Source organism: Lipomyces arxii (assembly GCF_038497795.1).
Source record: "Lipomyces arxii strain Phaff 12-163 unplaced genomic scaffold V1512scaffold_5, whole genome shotgun sequence".
NCBI lineage: Eukaryota > Fungi > Ascomycota > Lipomycetes > Lipomycetales > Lipomycetaceae > Lipomyces > Lipomyces arxii.
In genome coordinates this window covers 40,438-58,404 of record NW_027117704.1, presented here as the reverse complement: position 1 = coordinate 58,404, position 17,967 = coordinate 40,438, and the positions used below count along the sequence as shown (strand labels likewise).

Here is a 17,967-nt window from a genome sequence, read left to right as displayed (position 1 = left end):
TTGTTAATTTGAAAGCCGCAATCGGTGTGGCGCTGGCTTGATGCGTGCTCACCCCAGAATAATGTTACAAACGGTTCAGTAGTAAAAGTGTCATAAATCGGTCATAGGAACACGATTGTTTACATACGCATCGATTAGTTACATACAAAATACATCAACATCACGGTAATTTATTATGGCTCGGTTGAATATACAAAATGTGAATAATGCCCTCGTACTTTTGCTTTGCATTTCTCGCAATCAGCTCGGTACCCCATCGTGTAGGTTACTTTCCCTGCCCGTTTCTGTGTAATGGTATCAGACCGGACATCCTCGTCTGGTCTTATACTTCCGTATGGTTCACTGAAGTCCTTCATATTGTCTTGTTGTAGAACATACGGCTGTTGATTGGTTCGTACCGACTATATTGGGTTAGTTATACCAGGACATCAAAAGAAATAACGTACTTGAAGGACTTGATGTTGCCGAATAGTGAATGCATTTATATTAGTATGATAGCTCTTTGGCCGCAATTGTATATTGTTTTGTATGTGTATGCTTGCATTATTATTGTACAATTCAGCAAGCACCTTTGTATTCTCATCATTGTTCGTGAGCTCTGGTTCGTACTCGGTCAAAGCCGGTAATTTCATTCCTGACTGTGAGATTGATATCCCAATGCATGTTCGTTTCTATATATCCAGTCAATTGCAATCCAAGCACAAAATTGTTGTAAATCATACTTTGCTGGAACACACATCATCTGTCAGTTTGCGTTTCAAAATTTGTTCAGTTGGCATTCCATACAGCGGAGACGACGAAAACTCTCGAGATATAACCTCCATAACGCACACTATACGCAAACTCTCCTCACTAATTCGCACTTAAAAAATAACTTCGTTGACAGAAATCCTTGCTTTGTATTTGACATGGCGAAGTAAACTGCTGGGAGTTGTACTAATAACGGGTCAGTATTATGCTATCTGACCCGATATTCAAATATCTCAGCGTACAGTACTTTGCTTATTTACAGCCATAAGCGTCACGCATTATGGCATTGAATCATCTTAGAAGCTGCTTTCGAGACTTAAATTTCAAGAATTCGTCAAGATCTACAATACTTGGAGTTTTCACCAATTTACACAATGGTCTGGATTCCGTTCTGGTCAAGTAGAACAAAAGATAAAGTTGCAGGCGTTTCGGTAAGTATTTTGTGGTAAATGAGAGTGATTGAGTGACCACCACGCGCCTCATATTTGAAAGCATCTTGCTGAGTGAGTATATAGGATGAAGCAGCAAAATGTCCAGTAGATCACTCAAAATTTACAAAAACAGATAATCCTGAAAAATGCCCGGTAGATCACGACAAATTAGACCCTCGGACAAACATGCCGTATAATTTATCGGCTACTAATAAAGTTCCGGGCCAAAAGATTGATTTACCGACTGAACGAACTGTGTCGTCAATTCCACGCGGAGATGATCCAAAGAGTGGATTATGGGAGTACCCCAGTCCGCAACAAATGCTGAACGCGATGTTCCGGAAGGGTCACAAAGATACGCCCGAGCAAGATGTACCTGCGATGGTCGATGTTCATAACTTTTTAAACGAGGGCGCATGGAGTGAAATTCTAAAATGGGAGCAGAAGTATACGAAGGAAGAACAGCCACGGCTATTGAAATTCACTGGCCGTCCAGACGCGATGTCGCCACGGGCACGTATGTTTCAAGCTTTGGGATTCATCTATCCATCCAAATTTGCCACAGAGCCTCCGTTTGATCGTCACGATTGGACTGTTTTAAGATATACTGGTGATGGTCAAAAGAAAGAAATTCGGTATGTTATTGACTACTACTCCGGTCCACCAGAACCGGATGGATATCCCAGTTTCTTTCTTGACGTCCGGCCAGCCCTAGACTCGTTTGAGAGTTTACGCGACCGGACGGTGCTGTGGAGTAAAGAGGTCTGGACAAAGGCGTTAGGTGAAGGCGGTAGGACTGAGTAATGAATGCAGCCTTTTGGAATGACTTTTGCGTTAGTTTTCACATTCGTTATGATTTTTTCTTTGTCGAATATAACGACCCCTGTCACGAATAGTATAACATAATTAAGAATAGCACGTTTTGATATAATTTTACAATGAAATCTACACAAAAAGCGTCTGAATTGTAGATCATGCATGATGTCGGTGTTGGATGTGGCTCGGAGCCCGTCGTTACAAATCTGAGATTTTACCTCGAGACGCCACATGTTAAAAGTCAGGTAGTGCACAACGTTTCAATCTACATCGAATTGATTCAACAGAACAATACAAAGCATTTGTCACAATCAGTTCATCTTTATTGATAATTTGGTATGCTATTATTTTATGATTTTACCCTGAAAATTGCATTCAGAATGGATATCTGGATGGTCTGTTGGTTGCTGCTTATTTATTATTCGAAGTGCGCAACGAACAACATGCAGGGAATCACTCTATGCTTGCCGCCAAACTGTTTGTTTAATGAGAATGATCAGTATTAATATTTTTATACAGGCAAGTTGTATCAAGTTTGCCAGATTTCAATAGCGCGAGTAGTTAGCAGTTTTGTTCAGTGTATATTATTTGTCATAATCGCATTTCACGGCATATTATTCAACAATGGGTAAGTTCAGATACGAAAACAATCTAGCATTGACTTAAACAAAATCAGGTCAAGTAATTGGTAAAGTCTTCTCAAAATTATGGGGTGGAGACAAAGAAATCAGAATTTTGATTTTGGGTCTTGATGGTGCTGGCAAAACTACAATTCTATACCGGTTGCAGGTCAGCAAAGTAGGCATTTTACTGCAGTCGTATACTAACAGATGTTAGATTGGAGAAGTCATCACAACAGTACCGAGTATGCAATTGATAAAGGGGTGGGTTTGATTACAAACGCTTACTGGAAATAGCAATCGGATTTAACGTTGAGACATTGACATACAAGAATCTGAAATTTAACGTCTGGGTGTGTACATTGTTATATTAAAGACTAGGGTGAAGTATTAATGGATGAAAGGACTTGGGCGGACAAACTAGCATACGACCATATTGGCGATGCTACTACTCAAACACAGCAGCAGTAAGACTGGTTGCGGCACGAATAAAGCTTTTATTGACAAAAACAGGTTATTTTCGTTGTTGATGCCACAGATAGAGATCGAATCAATACTAGTAAGGAAGAACTAAAAGAGATGCTGAGTGAAGAAGAATTAGCAGATTCAGCTCTGCTTGTGTTTGCAAATAAGCAAGATCAGGTGCGTTCAGGAATAATCAATAATACACTTGACAGGTCTAACAGGCACAGCCAGGAGCAATGACATCGGCGGAAGTGTCACAAGCATTAGAATTAGTGGGCATGAAGGATCGAAGTTGGAGTATAATTGCATGTAGCGCCATCAAAGGTGAGGGCCTGACTGAAGGACTTGATTGGTAAGATCAAATCGAGCCAAAGACGAATGATTCTGCTGACTTTCAACAGGCTGGTCGAGGTCATCAAAGAGGAGCAACTGTGAGGTGCATTTGATAACGAACACGCGACAACGATGACGAACAGAAAGGGAAGAGTTTAGATGTAGAGAGTTCGGGATTTGCCGGATGCCAAAATGCCAAAATCTATTTTACTATTATTAAATGACACAACATCACTAATGCTTTCAATTTAAGTGGTCGAGACCTGGTTCAACTCATCTTTTACACTCGGTAGAAGTAGTCTGTAGAGTTTTAGCCGATCTCCGCTGATCAGCACACTGACGTCAATTGCGGCTCAACTCATCGTAGAGGGTACGGTACGTTCATTACATCAACGGAGAGGTACAAGATGCTGTATTTGAATTTGCTCCTTATACTGATCTATTTAAATAAAATTAATTAATTAGTGATTTGACTGTGTTAATACTGTGTAAAATTCTAGTTATAAACTGTGTGATTCTGAATATAGTTTTTATATATCTGTGGAACCTGTTGACGAATCCTGAGAGAGCAAGACGCGATGACAAACGTCTACGAAGCGACCCCTCAGATCTCATGGAGATCAATGACGGGACATTGAGCACTATATTTTATGTCGTTAGGTTTGCCCTCATTGATTCTCTTATAACTGTCTCTCTTTTTCCTCGCATTTCTTCTTTCTCTTCTCATTATAACCAGTTACACATACACACAATGTCTCCAACAGCAGTCGTAAGCATTTTATTTCCCATATCTGTATAAGCTATTAACGTTTATAGCCACAAGTCCCCGCAGCTCACCGACAATCCGAGCAAGGCGAAATCTACACAGCATCAAACGGATGCCCAGTCTTCAATCCGCGTGAGTCAGAGCGAGTAGGCACTAACGGCCCACTTTTGCTTCAAGATTTCCACTTGATTGATTTACTTGCGCATTTTGATCGTGAACGTATTCCCGAGCGAGTCGTTCACGCCAAAGGTGCCGGCGCATACGGAGAGTTTGAGGTCACAGACGACATCTCGGACCTGACTTGCGCCAACTTTCTCGGTCATGTAGGACAAAAGACCAAGGCGTTTACCAGATTCTCCACAGTTGGTGGTGAACGTGCATCAGCGGATTCCGCACGAGATCCACGAGGATTCTCAGTCAAGCTCTACACCGAGGAAGGTGTACTGGACTGGGTGTTTAACAACACTCCTGTTTTCTTTCTCCGCGACCCTACAAAGTTCCCACTGTTTATCCACACTCAGAAGAGAAACCCGCAGACCAATTTGAAAGATGCGGACGCGTTCTGGGATTATCTTTCAACCAACCAAGAATCCATTCATCAAGTCATGACCTTATTTTCTGATCGTGGCACTCCATACGGATACCGCTTCATGCACGGCTACTCTGGCCACACATTCAAATTCACGAAAGAGGACGGCAGCTTCGTCTACGTTCAGATCCATCTTCTAAGTGACCAAGGTACCAAGAACTTTGAGAATGACGAAGCCATTAAAGTTGCGGGCGAAAACCCCGACTTTGCAGTTCAGGATTTGTTCGAAGCCATCGACAAGGGTGAATTCCCGTCCTGGACCGCCTATGTCCAGACAATGACCCCCGAACAAGCCAAGAATTTCAAGTACAATATTTTCGACTTGACCAAGGTCTGGCCTAAGAAAGACTTTCCACTTCGCAAGTTCGGAAAACTTACGCTGAACAAGAACCCACAGAATTACTTTGCTGAAGTAGAACAGGCAGCGTTTTCTCCCTCCCACGTTGTACCTGGATGGGAGCCTTCCGCCGATCCTGTGTTGCAGTCAAGGTTGTTTTCGTACAATGATACTCACCGCCACAGACTCGGCGTCAATTACCTCCAGATCCCAGTCAACTGCCCACTCAAGTCCTGGAACCCCTTGGAACGTGACGGTGGAATGCGGGTCGACGGAAACTACGGTTCGTTTCCCAACTATCAGAGCACATTTGCGCCGATGCAATACAGACGGGGAAAGTTTGGTAACCAAGAAAAATGGATTGGTCAAGCAACTAGCTTCACTGAAGACGTCACAGAACTTGATTACGAGCAAGCTCGTGGACTTTGGAACGTGCTAGGGCGGACAAAGGGACAGCAGGAGAATCTGATCTACAACGTTGCCTCACATTTGAGCGCGGCAAACAGCAGGGTCCAAGAACAGACTTTGCAGATGTTCTCGCGGGTTGACACCGGTCTCGGAAAGGCCATCAAAGAGAAGATTGCAAAACTTTCTTCGTAATCAATTGATTTTAATCATTTTTACACACTCTTTGTAAAATTTTTTTTATAATATATTGAATTAACTCAAAGGTTTTTTATGACACAACACATCATTCACCTGTACTTGTAACTATCAATCAACTGCACCGCTTTGTCCGACAATGCCAATGCCAAGTTCTGTAGTCTTGAATATTCGACGCCGGAAATGAATGCGATTGCGTTAGTCTTCTGGTCAAGCGCAGCGGCAATCTCGTTGTTGGAAATCATCTTGCTTACCAAAGCGGTCGCCTTACGCTCTTTCATGTCAAACAAGCTCGCGAGCGACTCAATAGACAACGTCTCGTAGAACGGCGCGTACGTAAACAAGTATGTCCGTAATCCTTCTTCCTGGATCTTCTCACCCAACATGGCTTTAATGCTCTCGGTCTCTGGCACCAAGTCCCAGATCTTGATGGCTTGGATCAACTCACGCGACTTCGTCCACTCACCTGTAGCGAGCGCCTTTGACGCCTGCATGATATGATCTCTCGTGTTCTCAGGCGGGCCAGTGAACACCTGTCGCTCATGATAGTCCAGCATTCGTCGAAACGATTTTGAAATCGACTTCTTCTTGGCGTCAGGCGATGAGCCAAGTTGCGCCATGAACGGGATCTCCAGCAACATCGAGCATGTCAAGTACACGCATTCCAATAACTCAAGGTTAATATGCATGTGGAATGGGACCTGGCGTTGACGTTCGATACGCTCCTGCTCAGGACTAGGTTGCGCATAACGCTGCATCTGGATACCCTGGGCTAAAAGCTCCTTGACTCTGCCAGTCCCACAAATCTCCTGAAGAGCCTGCTGTGATTCGGAAATCATAGCTTCCCGGAACGCACACAAGCCAACTTGCACAAGTGTCCGGTTGTACAGGATCTGAGTCGAAATGTCAGCCGTATGAATAGTGGCCTGCAAATGCGACATCAAAAGTAAATCACGTGCATGGAAGTATCGGTTGTGAAGTGCGTGGTGGTAAACGTGGCACAACATGGCACGAGTCCGGAAAAGTCTGTTGTCCTGGTTGTAGAGCTTGACACAAATCGAGTGGATCAGGTCTGAAGCCTTCTGGCCAGGGATGTTTGGTGTGATTTCAGACGATATTTCCTTAGGCAACAAGTCCCAAGTGTTCTGCTCGACAGTCACGATAAGATGTTCGGGCTTGTAGTACAGCAGCTCCAGTCGTCTTATCAACACGCGACTGACACTAGAAGAGAGGCCTGCCCGCTCGAAGTAAATCTGACTGCGAACAAGGATTGCATATAAAACAGATTCCTCCGTCAGTCGCTCGATATACTCGGGAGTGTGTGGGTCAATGTGCTGAAGTGATCGAGTGAACTCATCATCAAGTCGCTCAACCAAAGACACAATGCTGCCAAAAACCTTGACTGGCTTACCGTCCGTCGGTGTCGGCTCCTCAGCGTCGTCATCGACATCCTCCGCATCTTCTTGGACCAGATACAATGGGTTTTGCTCCAAAATCCCCAACAAGCTGTTAACCTCCTCTTGAGCCGACTTCCACTGAGCAAGAGGCATGAAAGTAGTAGTGGATGTAGTCAGGTCAAATCGTGTGGCAATCAGTGTGAGATAAACTCTGATTTTCTGATATGTGGTTGCAGCAACATCAATCATCTTCTCCATATTCCGGATCTGCTCTGCCCGATCAGTGTTCTTCTTTCCTCGGGCCTCCAAGATTGCACGAAGCTGCTTAAAAATGCTGTCAGCAGTGATAGGAAGAGTACGTCCACCTCTGCCGATAACAGAGAATGAAGATTCATCAGCATCAGCACCAGAGGCAGCGGAAACAGCAGCGTCAAGAAGAGCAGCGGCCTTGGGGACTTTGATCTGAACTGGCTCAGGCGCAGCAAAATCTACCTCGGTTTGAAATCCTTCGGGATCTGCCCGGTACTTTGCAATCAAATCTTCGAACTGGCGGTTATTCTTTTTTATGCGCTGCTTGATGGAATTGAGAGCACGAGCGTTAGTCGCATTCATCTTCTTCTTAGCTTCTTTTTCAGATTTTATAGCCTCGTTCATAAAATCTTCTAATTCGGAGATCGCTTTGATGTATGACTTGGGGACATCACCCTGCTGATTAGCCTTAGTGATAATCTTGTTAAGTTTGTCGAATTCTGCGCAAACATGTTAACCCTTCTTCACACAAACAAAAATTATCCCATACCATTTGAAATGTGAACCCAATCGTTAATCTTCTTTGCATTGTCAATTACACGAATAATGGCATCAATTTCCTCTAATCGCTTATCCTTCGCACTTTTCACCACTCGTTTGGACTCGTCTTCATCGCTTTCGTCGCTTTCCTCTCCACGCAAAAATCGATTTGCTCCAACTTTTGCACCCGACCGCAAAAATCCTTGCGCGCCATCTTCGTCAGAAGACTCGTCTTCATCACTATCACCAGGCCCAAACATGTCATCTTCAGAATCAGAAGTTTCTTCCTGCTCAGACTGTTCCTCCTCCTCAGAGTTCAACTCCTCCTCCTCAGAAGACTCAGAAGATGACGTTTCACTATCAGATAAACCACCTGCAAAAAATCGTGACATTATGCAATTTCAATAAATAAAAATCTTAATTTTTTTGCAAATTTCAACTTGACGCTTTATAGTCGTTCGCGTTCGATCTTTCGTTGCCGAATCGCGTCAAAAATTTTCGATCTACAAATTTTTTGGTGGTCTATGAAAAGGTTAGGGTTAGTTCTCACCACTATGATACGAACCACAGTTATGTTTTGGCAAACAATTAGTTGCGCGCAATAACAATTTTAGTAATCTCTTTATTCTATGTTGCAGTGCAAAGTATTTCGTTTTATTTGCAGTTGCATTAGATTTGTTTAAAACGTTTTAATCAATCAAGCATTGAAATACGCTTCTATGTACTAAAAGTTTGAAACTAATGTATTTTGCAGGTTGCGTTAAAATTGTAAAAGAACACACCCATAAAAACCAATCCTACCATGAAAAACCAAATGCACAAACCATGACACCGAACCAATTAGATTTATTCCCATGCGCCGGCCCCGGACACATGTTTCGAGTTCAAAATGAAGTTGTGCATCTTAGCCTGCTCCGGAGTCCACCTTTCGGCTGGATTAATATTCAACAGTCCCTGCACGAAGTCTATAAAAGATTCGCGGTTCTGCATTTCCCAGTTGATTTCGGTCGGTTTCATGTTTCTCTTTGGCATCGGATAAGTTCGCACAATTTCCGCAAAGTTGGTTGCCGCAAAATACCTCTTGCTTGGTTGTTCGTTCGTTTTGTGTTCCCGCGCGTACTTATCCATACTCTTCAGTCTGTATGATTTGTCACCATACTCATTTGTCACTTTCTCAAAGAACTCTGGCGCTTGCTTGCCCATCTCAATCATCCAAGATGGCGGCATCCTATTCCATTAGACCAAACAACGTAAATTCGTATTGTAACGTACCCTATCATCTCAATTATGCGCGATAGCTGATTATATTCTGAGCTTCCAGGAAACAAAGGCAGCCCCAAAAATAATTCAGCTACAATACACCCCAGTGACCACATGTCTATTGATGTAGAATATCTAATTTGCCAGTTAGCCTTTCACGCTGAGTAAATTATTGAAGGTTGCATACGGTAGTCCCAAGATCACCTCAGGTGATCTGTAAAACCTAGATTGGATGTATGTATATACGGTCTGCCGCTCATGACATGCAGATCCAAAATCAATGACTTTGATTGCTGGGCTTTCAAGACTACTCAATTAGCTCACATCCCAACTCTAGTAAACCAAGGAACATACTTCTTTAACAAAATGTTTTCTGGCTTCAAATCGCAATGTATCAATTTTACTTCTTTCAGTACGCAGAGAGCATCCAGCAATTGCTGAGCAAATACTCTCACCAAATTTGTACTCAAGCCCCGGAACTGATTTTGTTTGATCAGGTCGTACAAATTACTTGATAGTAGTTCAAACACTAAACATAAATGCTCACGATGAATAAATTTGTCTCGCAATCTTAGTAAGTGATGCTCGTCGTTTCTATCGACCGACGTATTAAGCTATCTGGGTTAGCAATGTTCCTGTTTCCCTGACCGAAAACATACATAATCTAGAATTGATACTTCCATCATACTTTGGTTGAAATATGCTGGCTTATTCTTAATAACCTTGACAGCGACAACTTCCTGTGTTTTCAAATTCTGACATTTCACAACCTGGCCAAACGTTCCCTGACCAAGAATGTCCAATATCAGATATTTTTGTTGATCTTGACCACCACCAAGAATATCATTAACATATAAAATATAGTCGCTGTCATCATTGTCATATCCATTATTTTTTGTCCCTTTGCTAGGCTTCGTCAGAACTCTTCGAGGGTTTCGCGAAGATTCATATTTAAATTGTGGGTTACATATCCGATATGTCGACGGTATATGTAAAGTAAGTGCTTGTAGAGGCTGCAGATTGTCAGCTGTTGTAGCACCTAAGCCATTGCGTATACATACACTCATAAATCCACCGTCAGGATCGGCCCTCCGATATTGTGGTTGAACGTTTCTACGCGGATGAAGGTCTGACTGTGACCGTACTTTATAAAACACAGGAGCCGGTAGGACCAGCTGATTCGATTGCTGCGACAAGTGCCGTCCGGCACCACCACTAGAAGGCAACACAGTAGCTGATGTTCTTCTGCTACTCGAATCGACATTAAGCGATTGGAATTGGCTAACTGTCGGGTCAAGTTAACGTAAGCAAACAAGAAGCTTACGGAACGTGAACAACAACGTACCTAATGAATTTCGTCCTGGCGAAGTTGCAAGCTGAGAAGAATGATATTGTGGATTTATTCCTTGGCTAATTCCTTGATTCATTCCTTGATTCACGGCAGGACGATGAGGTGATACGTTGTTCATTTGAGAGTAGTATTGCTGATTTGAATTTGGAGAATACTGAAATGGTGTTGTGTTCCCGTATGGCGGCCTGTAATTTGGAGACAACTGCATGCTTCCAGACGAGGGTGGATAATTAGGGGGATTCATTGGCGGAGCATATGCTGATGAAGATACCGAATTGTAAACTGGAGGAGAAAAGTGTGGCATTGTTGGACTACCCCCGTGCATCGGTGAGTGGTTTCTATACTCTCGAGATCGACTTCTAGGAGTATCAGCTATCGGTAGGTCAAACCCAGAGTCTGAATACATTGATCGGGAGATAGCTGGAGCTTGACCTAGCTCTTGATCGTGATACATCATACGCTGGAGCGGTTGCTGAGAGCTGTATGGCAGCAGGCCAGGCTGACTGCTACCGTGTGATCTGCGGCCTTGGTATTGTATAGATTTATAATCCATTCTCGATTTGCAAATTATAGATACGGCTTTGTCAAACCGTAGAGACTGGGTTGAGAGTAGATTTGCTTAGTTGATCACAGCAGAAAAGTCGATGTCATTCATTTAACGTCGTCAGATGTGTAAATGCAAAATTACGTGCAAAGTAAATAAGCTGCTTAGAATGTTGTGAGTACAAGCAAATAAAAGTCATGTGGATAAACGTACAAATCCGTGATCAACTTGCCACTAACTATTCTCGAAGATGCGACGAAGTAAATAGTTTGGTTATCCAATAAGATGCAGGTCCCACAAATGAATATAAGCAAAAAAATACACCGAGAGGTGTGGGTTTGGATAGTGAGAAAAGTTAATGGTATTTGGAATCAATATAAGTCAAGCTTAATGACATGTGTTCCCCCAGTGTACTCGGCTTAATCAGATTATTATTATGGCCGTCAAACATAGATCATACAAAATTTCATACAGATAAATCACGATAGACCACACGACAGATAGAAGTGGTAGAGTAGAAGTGGAAATGAGCGATCAGCCAGAACTGAGGAAAGGCTAGAAGAGCGTGTGGAGAGAGAGGTAAGACCCGGGTCTGCCTGACAATGACGATGTGGCTCATCCCAACCGACGGTGCTAACTGCTTTGACATTTATAGAGAGTCTTGGGTCAACGCTTTTTCAAAACTACATTAATCAGAATACTGATACGTCTTATTTATTCTGAAAAGACCGTCATTGTGATTTGTATCGTTTAATTATTTTGACCAGTTAGCTTGTGCTGTAGACGGTCTTGAATCATTCGACGTCTCATCGGCTGAGCAAACCTACTCACGCTACAGCCAAATCCGACGTATGCACTGGACATCATTAACTCTTAAAGCAGGCCAGTTCTGGTTTGCTATGACGGGAACATGATGTTTTCTATTTAAATCACTACTAGTATAGCAGCCAAGATACATGTCAGCGGATTCAGGATGTCATTGTTCCCATTTACCACAATACAAACAAAATCTTTTAATATAACTGATTTGAAAGTGACGGGAAAAAAGCCAAACCCCCATCATTACGTGAAAATTTAATGTAACTGATCCATGACCACCACTCTATACGCGAACTGTCACTTGCAGTCGTATTAATATCGGCTTGCCAGTGCTTTTAATCATAGCATTAAAGGCTTCTTTAACCCTCAATCTCAAAATACTTTCGGACACACTCTAAATCTCTGTCAGTCAGTAACAGAAAATTTAAAAAGATCAGCTTATTCGGCTCATCACGCTGATATAGTCATTCACTCAGTTCACTGTCAAGCGCATCAATGAATTTTAAAGTTTAGCTACTTCAAATGCGTTTCAGTCCTCTTTAAACCTGTAAGATAACCCTAGCCCGCAGATTTCTAGCCGCACGCCAGCCAACTCTATTTTTCATACATCGCTTCAAACTACTCCCGTATTTTCAGTTCAATTAGTAGTAGTATTATTACAACGATGGCAAAATTGCAAGGCCCACTATGATACATTAGCCAGACGTGAGATAAAAAAATGAACTTAAAATAGATATGCATGTAGATCAACAGAATCGTTTTCACAAAATGAGCAAAGGAAAAACACAAAAGCCTTTGGTTCATTACAAATCAGAAACCGCGTGAACCGGACAACGCTCCATTAATGAACTAACACAAACAATGGCACTCCAAAAATAAACTAACTAAACAGACGTCAAATGTAAACTGGCCGTATTCAGCATTCAAACGATCTGCATTGACAACACAGAAAAGAAACAAGACTGTAAGTTTAACGGCTGTATGCAGGCGCATCACGCTTGACTAATTCCCAAATAGAGTCGACAACATCCAATACTTCTGCCGGCAATTTGCCTTCATCAAGGGAGATCAGATTCTCTTTCACCTGCTGAATCTTCGAAGCACCAATGATAATTGCGTCCCCATTAGATAGCTGTGAGTGGTGTTTAAGCCATCTAAGTGCTATAGAGTTATTCGAAATGTCGAATTGGTCCCCAACTTTCTCTAGCTTTTCAACTGCATCAAAGAAAGACTCTTTGAAGTACCTTTCTCGAAGGCGTTTGCCTTGTCGCGTGTTCGGATCAAACCTAGACCCAACAGCGGGCTCTTGTCCACGCCTAACGTTCGAAAAGAAACCAACGGCCAAAGGGCTCACTTATTAGATCATTGAACTGTATACCGTAAACACAACTTACCTAAACGCAAAAAAGTTAATGTTGTTCTGCTTCAGTACCGGGAATAGTTCAGACTCGTTTAATCTTGAAACCAAATTGTAAAGTCCTTGGTAGACTGTCGGCATGACCCATCCATATCTTTTTGCGTTTTCGACAAACAGTTCAACCTCTTTAGCTGTGAAGTTTGACAATCCAAACCGTTCAAACTTTCCCTGTTTATAGAGCTCGTCCATTACTCTGTGTGTGTCTTTAAAAGGAGTCGCACGGTCCGGACAATGCAGATACAATGTTCTGACTTTGGTCACTTTCAATCTTTGAAACTGCTCTTGAACTGACGACTTAATAGACTGTGCGGTATGCGAATTGGCTTCAAAGGAACGAACTTTTGTGTCGATTTCAAACCCATGCTTACTAACCTCCAAAACTCCAAGAAATGCTTCTGACTCTCCTTGAAACCCGCCGGGATAAACATACGCCGTGTCAACAACATGATAAATAGACTCCTTAAAAGTATCCAAAAACGCCTGTGCTAATGGAACACTAGTAATCCGACCATGCTCTCCAAAGCCTGCAGTGCCCAAAATGACATCAACAGACATCGCGACCGCGCTACCGCGTGAAAATTAGTGCTATCGTGCTTGACAATTACGTTCGGACAATGGTCCCAATAACAATGGGCCACCGTTCAACGATATTACTTGTGGGACAAACTACACTTTTGGCTTGTATGTCTAGTTCAGTTCAACTTTGCAAATGCTGAAACGAAGCGGAGAACGCAGTACATCCGAAGCTTAAACGTCAATAAATGTGACACTTATGTACAGTAGTTCTGCTTCGCGGTTCATGAAACGCAAAGCCTGGTTTTCTTCTGCGCTCGTACTTGCAGCATCCTGCCTGGCCGACAGAGCACGTCGGCACGCTAAGCAATTTGTGTGAGTTGCGTGGTCACACAAGCATGTTCCGTTTACAAAAAATTTACCTACTGTTCATGATTAACCAACGAAGTATAAGCAAAATATTGGATATGTAACATATTCGCGAAGCATTGATTTTGTAACGGTGCTGCGCCGGCTTACAAGGCCTCAATACCGCCTCGCCGTCACGATGGAGATACTAAGCTCGTCGCTCGCAATTCTGGCTCCCATTGCACGCACGGATCCATTCTGCCTCTCGAGTTGTAGTTTTAACCAAACTAAAGTTTCTCTGTGATTTGACTGTTTTCTCTGCAATACCTGATAATATGCTCTGTAGCAAAGCCTATAATCTGTTAATCGTCCGAAGCCAGCTGTGAAAATCGACATACGCTTGAATTTCACTGCGTGCAATTTTGCTATCTAACGCAACCGTCAATCTGGTCATAGTTGAAATCATTCTGAAAACAAGTGCTAGATGAATATGAGTAGTGCTTTGTCTGTTAACTATTTCAATTTACACTTCATTGCATCTGGCGTAACATTGCAGCCATTACGCTGCAAAGATTGTGCGTACTGGGCAGATCTCATCGCCAGATCCACAAAAGCTCGATACACGTTAAGTAGAATTGTGTTTTGCGAGTTCAGGTCCGAGCTGCCGTGTATTTTGGAAAACAAAATAGGCACAATACTACCATATGTTTGTTAGATCAGATAGCAAGATTCAAATGTTACGGCATACCCTGCCATCCTCAAATGAAACGTGCGAATTGGCGTCTTGCAATATTCCACAGTCATGATATTCCAAACGGCTATGGTTGTAGTAAGCCGCGGTCCAAGTCCATATATATCAATCTACCTTGTTTTGAATTCTTAAAGAGGTCTCGTTTGACCTCTAATGTCTGCGTATTGATCAAGTAGCCACAATAAGGAAATTCTGTTGTTTCCGTCAAGCATGGCACAGTCAAGTCATCCATCTGTAAATCGAAGTTCGTGAGAGATTTTTCTGGATTGATCTTTGAGCCATACTCAGCATGGCCTGCCAGATCAGCTGCGTATCAATCACGATCTAAATCAAACATACCGTCAAACATGCTCTTGAAAAACCGCGTAGCCTTGTCTCTGTCAGTTGTTATGTATAGGGAGTCATCAGTTAGGCGCATAAGCAAGCCATCTGTTTTATCCAGCGCAAAATTTAGCTCCTCGTCCTCAAGCTTTGCATATAGCAGGTTACATAGAAACGCTGACAAGACCGATCCTTGAGGTATTCCATGCTTTTGCTTGTAGTATTTTCTGCCCATCTTATTCTGTCAGTACAAATATACGTCAAAACGTAAAAGTATCACCTTAACAACGTGTCCGGCAATGTGCTCTACCAACAACCGCAACAAGTGACTGCGGTCGTGATATTCAGTGCGCACGCCGTCCACAAACACCCTATTTTTGAGAGACTTGTTTGACCGTAACACTAGTTCCCCAAAACTCCATTCCTCCATGTTTCTGGCAGAACCAATTTGGCCAGGATATGCAGCAAGTACAGTGCGGTATGTAGCTGAGCGGCTATTCAACGAAACAGCAGTGTACCGTCGAGTGCGATATTCTGCATGCTTCAAGAACTTTTTGGCCACGTGGTAAGCTTGAGAGGGTGGAATGGAGTCGAAACAAGCTTGAATGTCTACTTTGACAAAGTATAGTCTTGACCTAGCACGTCATTAATAGCAATGACAAACAAATTTTGCATATGCATACCCAAACTCCCCTCGAGACTTTAATGTCTCCTTCAACTGCAACAGCTTGGGAAGCGCTTCGCTGGAAGAAAAAATAGTAGCGCCCATGCTTTCTATACCAGTAGACTCCAGCCATTAGCACGCGGAAGTTCACTCTTTTGTGATCTTACTTGTTCATAGTACAGAGAAGCCAATACAGGCTTCAACAATTCATTTATGCTTTTTACAAACTTGGTGTCGACCGCTGATTTTTTCTGCTCGAATTAGCCAAGACATCCTGCTACAAAAAGTGTCAATTACTGTAGTATTCTTCTTGTTCAACCGCATAATTAATCTTGTTCCCGATTCTTTGGGAAGCAATCGGACAGATGCATATCCCAACTTTCTTGACTTATCCTCGACAATATTCTTTGCCAGTTTCTAACAGAATTAGTAACTATTATGCACTTTTCAAGCTCTCGTACTTCTGGAATTTCTTGAAACATAAGGGCTTTAGCTCTGTTCAAAAATGGTTTTGACAATCTGCGCCAAACATCATGTCGAAAGTACACCAGCGTATTCTTAAGTCCAGAGCTTTCCGTAACATAAAAGCTTCCTCGGATTATCGATGGGACTAAGGAGTCGAATAGCCAGTAAATAAACTCCGCAAGCAGCAATGTACGTTTTTTAAATTCTTCCAATGGCATATGGCCAGCTCTGTAATCGACCTTACCTAGCCAACATACTTCTTTCATTTTGATATCTTGCAGCAAATAATGGAGCGTGAATTTTTCATATTTTCGAAATGCAACAAATTTTTTAACATCTGTATTCATCAGCATTATGAACTAATGGCAGACCACGCTGCGTACTTGCAAGTACAGCCTGACGATTGGCTTGGGTTCCAAATATCTCGAGCGGTAACAAATGATTTAACACAGAGAGAACGTATGCAGTCACTTGAATGTACCGTGAACTCTGATCTAACAGGTTGAAATTGTTCTGCATTTCAAAACTACTGTCTTCAGCGACATACGACGGCATTTCTTCTATTTGATTTCTGGTTTTATCGACCTAGAATAGTCAGAAGGCTCTGCTCAAACTTATATCCAACATACCGAACAGTAATACTGCAGCAGGAAGTAGTATGGACATTTGTTGTGGTTTGCCTGTATTTTCTGAACCATTGCAAATGGGCTGTTTCTTCCTTTTAGAGCTTTTGGTACTATAGTTTGACGCCTTACATCGTCGTTTTCAATATACGGAGCAGCAAGACGCGCCCTTATCTTCCATGGCCCTTGTAATGCTAAATCAAACACATTCTTGATGGCATATTGCTTTTTGAAGATAGATTTCAATAAGCGCTTTGTGTCGGCCGTGTTGCTTGGATCGCTATATGTTGCCACGAAATCTAATTATATGAGAATGCGCGCAGAAATGTGCAATCTAACTAACCATGTCGTGAAAGTCCAAATCGCACTGTTCCGTCCGATTTGCAACAAGGAGAACCATATAGGACACTATAGTGATATACCGGAATTTGATTTAACTGGACACTATCAAGCCGATAAGTATCTGATACACAACAACGAGACAAACCTACAAAGAACTATTGTGTTCGTTTATTCCAACATCAATTCGGCGACGTTTGCGATTATATCCCCGTTTAATTGACAGCTCCTGAATAGGCTGGCCTGGATTTATGAGCCCTGGAATCTTAAAATCATAAAAAGACATACCAGCCACTTGATGGTAACAGTCATCTCCTAATTCCAAAAACACACTTGTATTTACAAGTATGAAACTCAGGGTATTCTCACCGACTCTATGAGCGCTTAGTAGCTAAATCATCCAAAGTTTCACTAATCACACCTGTCCAGAATATTTTGCCATGCAGCCGAGCATAGTGCCCTATAGTGACTGCTTATATACTCTTGCACCAATCTACTATTTGCTGTAGTGCCTTCAAAACTTGTCTCGTAAGTAGTTAGAGTCTGCTTCATTCTGAATTTAACATAGTTACACACTGTGGAAAATCCGAATGCAAGCACATTATAGGGCCAGGCTTTTTTACTGGCATTAAAAAGCTTTCTTACACATGTTTTTA

The 17,967-nt window shown here is 42.4% G+C and overlaps 6 protein-coding genes across 6 annotated transcripts; 2 read left to right on the top strand and 4 right to left on the bottom strand.

Annotated features, from left to right (window-relative positions):
• Nucleotides 1-150: 150 nt before the first annotated feature.
• V1512DRAFT_260892 (uncharacterized protein) lies at nucleotides 151-922 on the bottom strand. The gene is made up of 3 exons (XM_066915949.1): nucleotides 723-922; nucleotides 447-671; nucleotides 151-401 (listed from the first exon to the last, which is right to left on the bottom strand). The coding sequence occupies exons 1-3, from the start codon at nucleotides 822-824 to the stop codon at nucleotides 174-176; spliced, it is 555 nt and encodes a 184-aa protein (XP_066772021.1). The 5' UTR covers nucleotides 825-922; the 3' UTR covers nucleotides 151-173.
• Nucleotides 923-1,124: 202 nt separating this feature from the next.
• On the top strand, nucleotides 1,125-3,517 carry V1512DRAFT_270536 (ADP-ribosylation factor family-domain-containing protein; the record flags this gene model as incomplete). The annotated part of the gene is made up of 9 exons (XM_066917609.1): nucleotides 1,125-1,181; nucleotides 1,266-1,971; nucleotides 2,674-2,786; nucleotides 2,835-2,862; nucleotides 2,915-2,970; nucleotides 3,022-3,084; nucleotides 3,131-3,259; nucleotides 3,310-3,434; nucleotides 3,484-3,517. 9 exons carry the CDS (start codon nucleotides 1,125-1,127, stop codon nucleotides 3,515-3,517), a joined length of 1,311 nt encoding a protein of 436 aa, XP_066772020.1.
• Nucleotides 3,518-3,729: 212 nt separating this feature from the next.
• On the top strand, nucleotides 3,730-5,792 carry V1512DRAFT_236615 (catalase-like domain-containing protein). Its single transcript, XM_066914123.1, has 2 exons — nucleotides 3,730-4,184; nucleotides 4,232-5,792. Exons 1-2 carry the CDS (start codon nucleotides 4,029-4,031, stop codon nucleotides 5,705-5,707), a joined length of 1,632 nt encoding a protein of 543 aa, XP_066772019.1. The 5' UTR covers nucleotides 3,730-4,028; the 3' UTR covers nucleotides 5,708-5,792.
• V1512DRAFT_260882 (eukaryotic translation initiation factor 3 subunit 8 N-terminus-domain-containing protein) lies at nucleotides 5,735-8,374 on the bottom strand. The gene is made up of 2 exons (XM_066915948.1): nucleotides 7,907-8,374; nucleotides 5,735-7,856 (listed from the first exon to the last, which is right to left on the bottom strand). Exons 1-2 carry the CDS (start codon nucleotides 8,286-8,288, stop codon nucleotides 5,803-5,805), a joined length of 2,436 nt encoding a protein of 811 aa, XP_066772018.1. The 5' UTR covers nucleotides 8,289-8,374; the 3' UTR covers nucleotides 5,735-5,802.
• A 368-nt stretch (nucleotides 8,375-8,742) lies between these two features.
• Nucleotides 8,743-10,322, bottom strand: V1512DRAFT_206191 (kinase-like domain-containing protein; the record flags this gene model as incomplete). The annotated part of the gene is made up of 6 exons (XM_066913378.1): nucleotides 8,743-9,124; nucleotides 9,169-9,291; nucleotides 9,344-9,463; nucleotides 9,511-9,770; nucleotides 9,816-10,169; nucleotides 10,218-10,322. Coding segments are annotated over 6 exons (1,344 nt in total), but the record flags the coding sequence as incomplete, so codon positions are not given.
• Nucleotides 10,323-12,757: 2,435 nt separating this feature from the next.
• Nucleotides 12,758-14,284, bottom strand: V1512DRAFT_132378 (NADP-dependent oxidoreductase domain-containing protein). Its single transcript, XM_066912967.1, has 2 exons — nucleotides 13,265-14,284; nucleotides 12,758-13,219 (listed from the first exon to the last, which is right to left on the bottom strand). Exons 1-2 carry the CDS (start codon nucleotides 13,840-13,842, stop codon nucleotides 12,841-12,843), a joined length of 957 nt encoding a protein of 318 aa, XP_066772016.1. The 5' UTR covers nucleotides 13,843-14,284; the 3' UTR covers nucleotides 12,758-12,840.
• Nucleotides 14,285-17,967: the final 3,683 nt, after the last annotated feature.

Coding starts and splice junctions, on each gene's coding strand:
- V1512DRAFT_260892 (XM_066915949.1), bottom strand. CDS start 824: ATGGAGGTTATATCTCGAGAGTTTTCGTCGTCTCCGCTGTATGGAATG. Junction 672..722: donor ATGATGTGTGTTCCAGCAAA/GTATGATTTACA, acceptor CTGGATATATAG/AAACGAACATGCATTGGGAT. Junction 402..446: donor GGCAACATCAAGTCCTTCAA/GTACGTTATTTC, acceptor AACCCAATATAG/TCGGTACGAACCAATCAACA.
- V1512DRAFT_236615 (XM_066914123.1), top strand. CDS start 4,029: ATGGAGATCAATGACGGGACATTGAGCACTATATTTTATGTCGTTAGG. Junction 4,185..4,231: donor CAATGTCTCCAACAGCAGTC/GTAAGCATTTTA, acceptor TAACGTTTATAG/CCACAAGTCCCCGCAGCTCA.
- V1512DRAFT_260882 (XM_066915948.1), bottom strand. CDS start 8,288: ATGTCACGATTTTTTGCAGGTGGTTTATCTGATAGTGAAACGTCATCT. Junction 7,857..7,906: donor TTGGGTTCACATTTCAAATG/GTATGGGATAAT, acceptor ATGTTTGCGCAG/AATTCGACAAACTTAACAAG.
- V1512DRAFT_132378 (XM_066912967.1), bottom strand. CDS start 13,842: ATGTCTGTTGATGTCATTTTGGGCACTGCAGGCTTTGGAGAGCATGGT. Junction 13,220..13,264: donor ATTAACTTTTTTGCGTTTAG/GTAAGTTGTGTT, acceptor CTAATAAGTGAG/CCCTTTGGCCGTTGGTTTCT.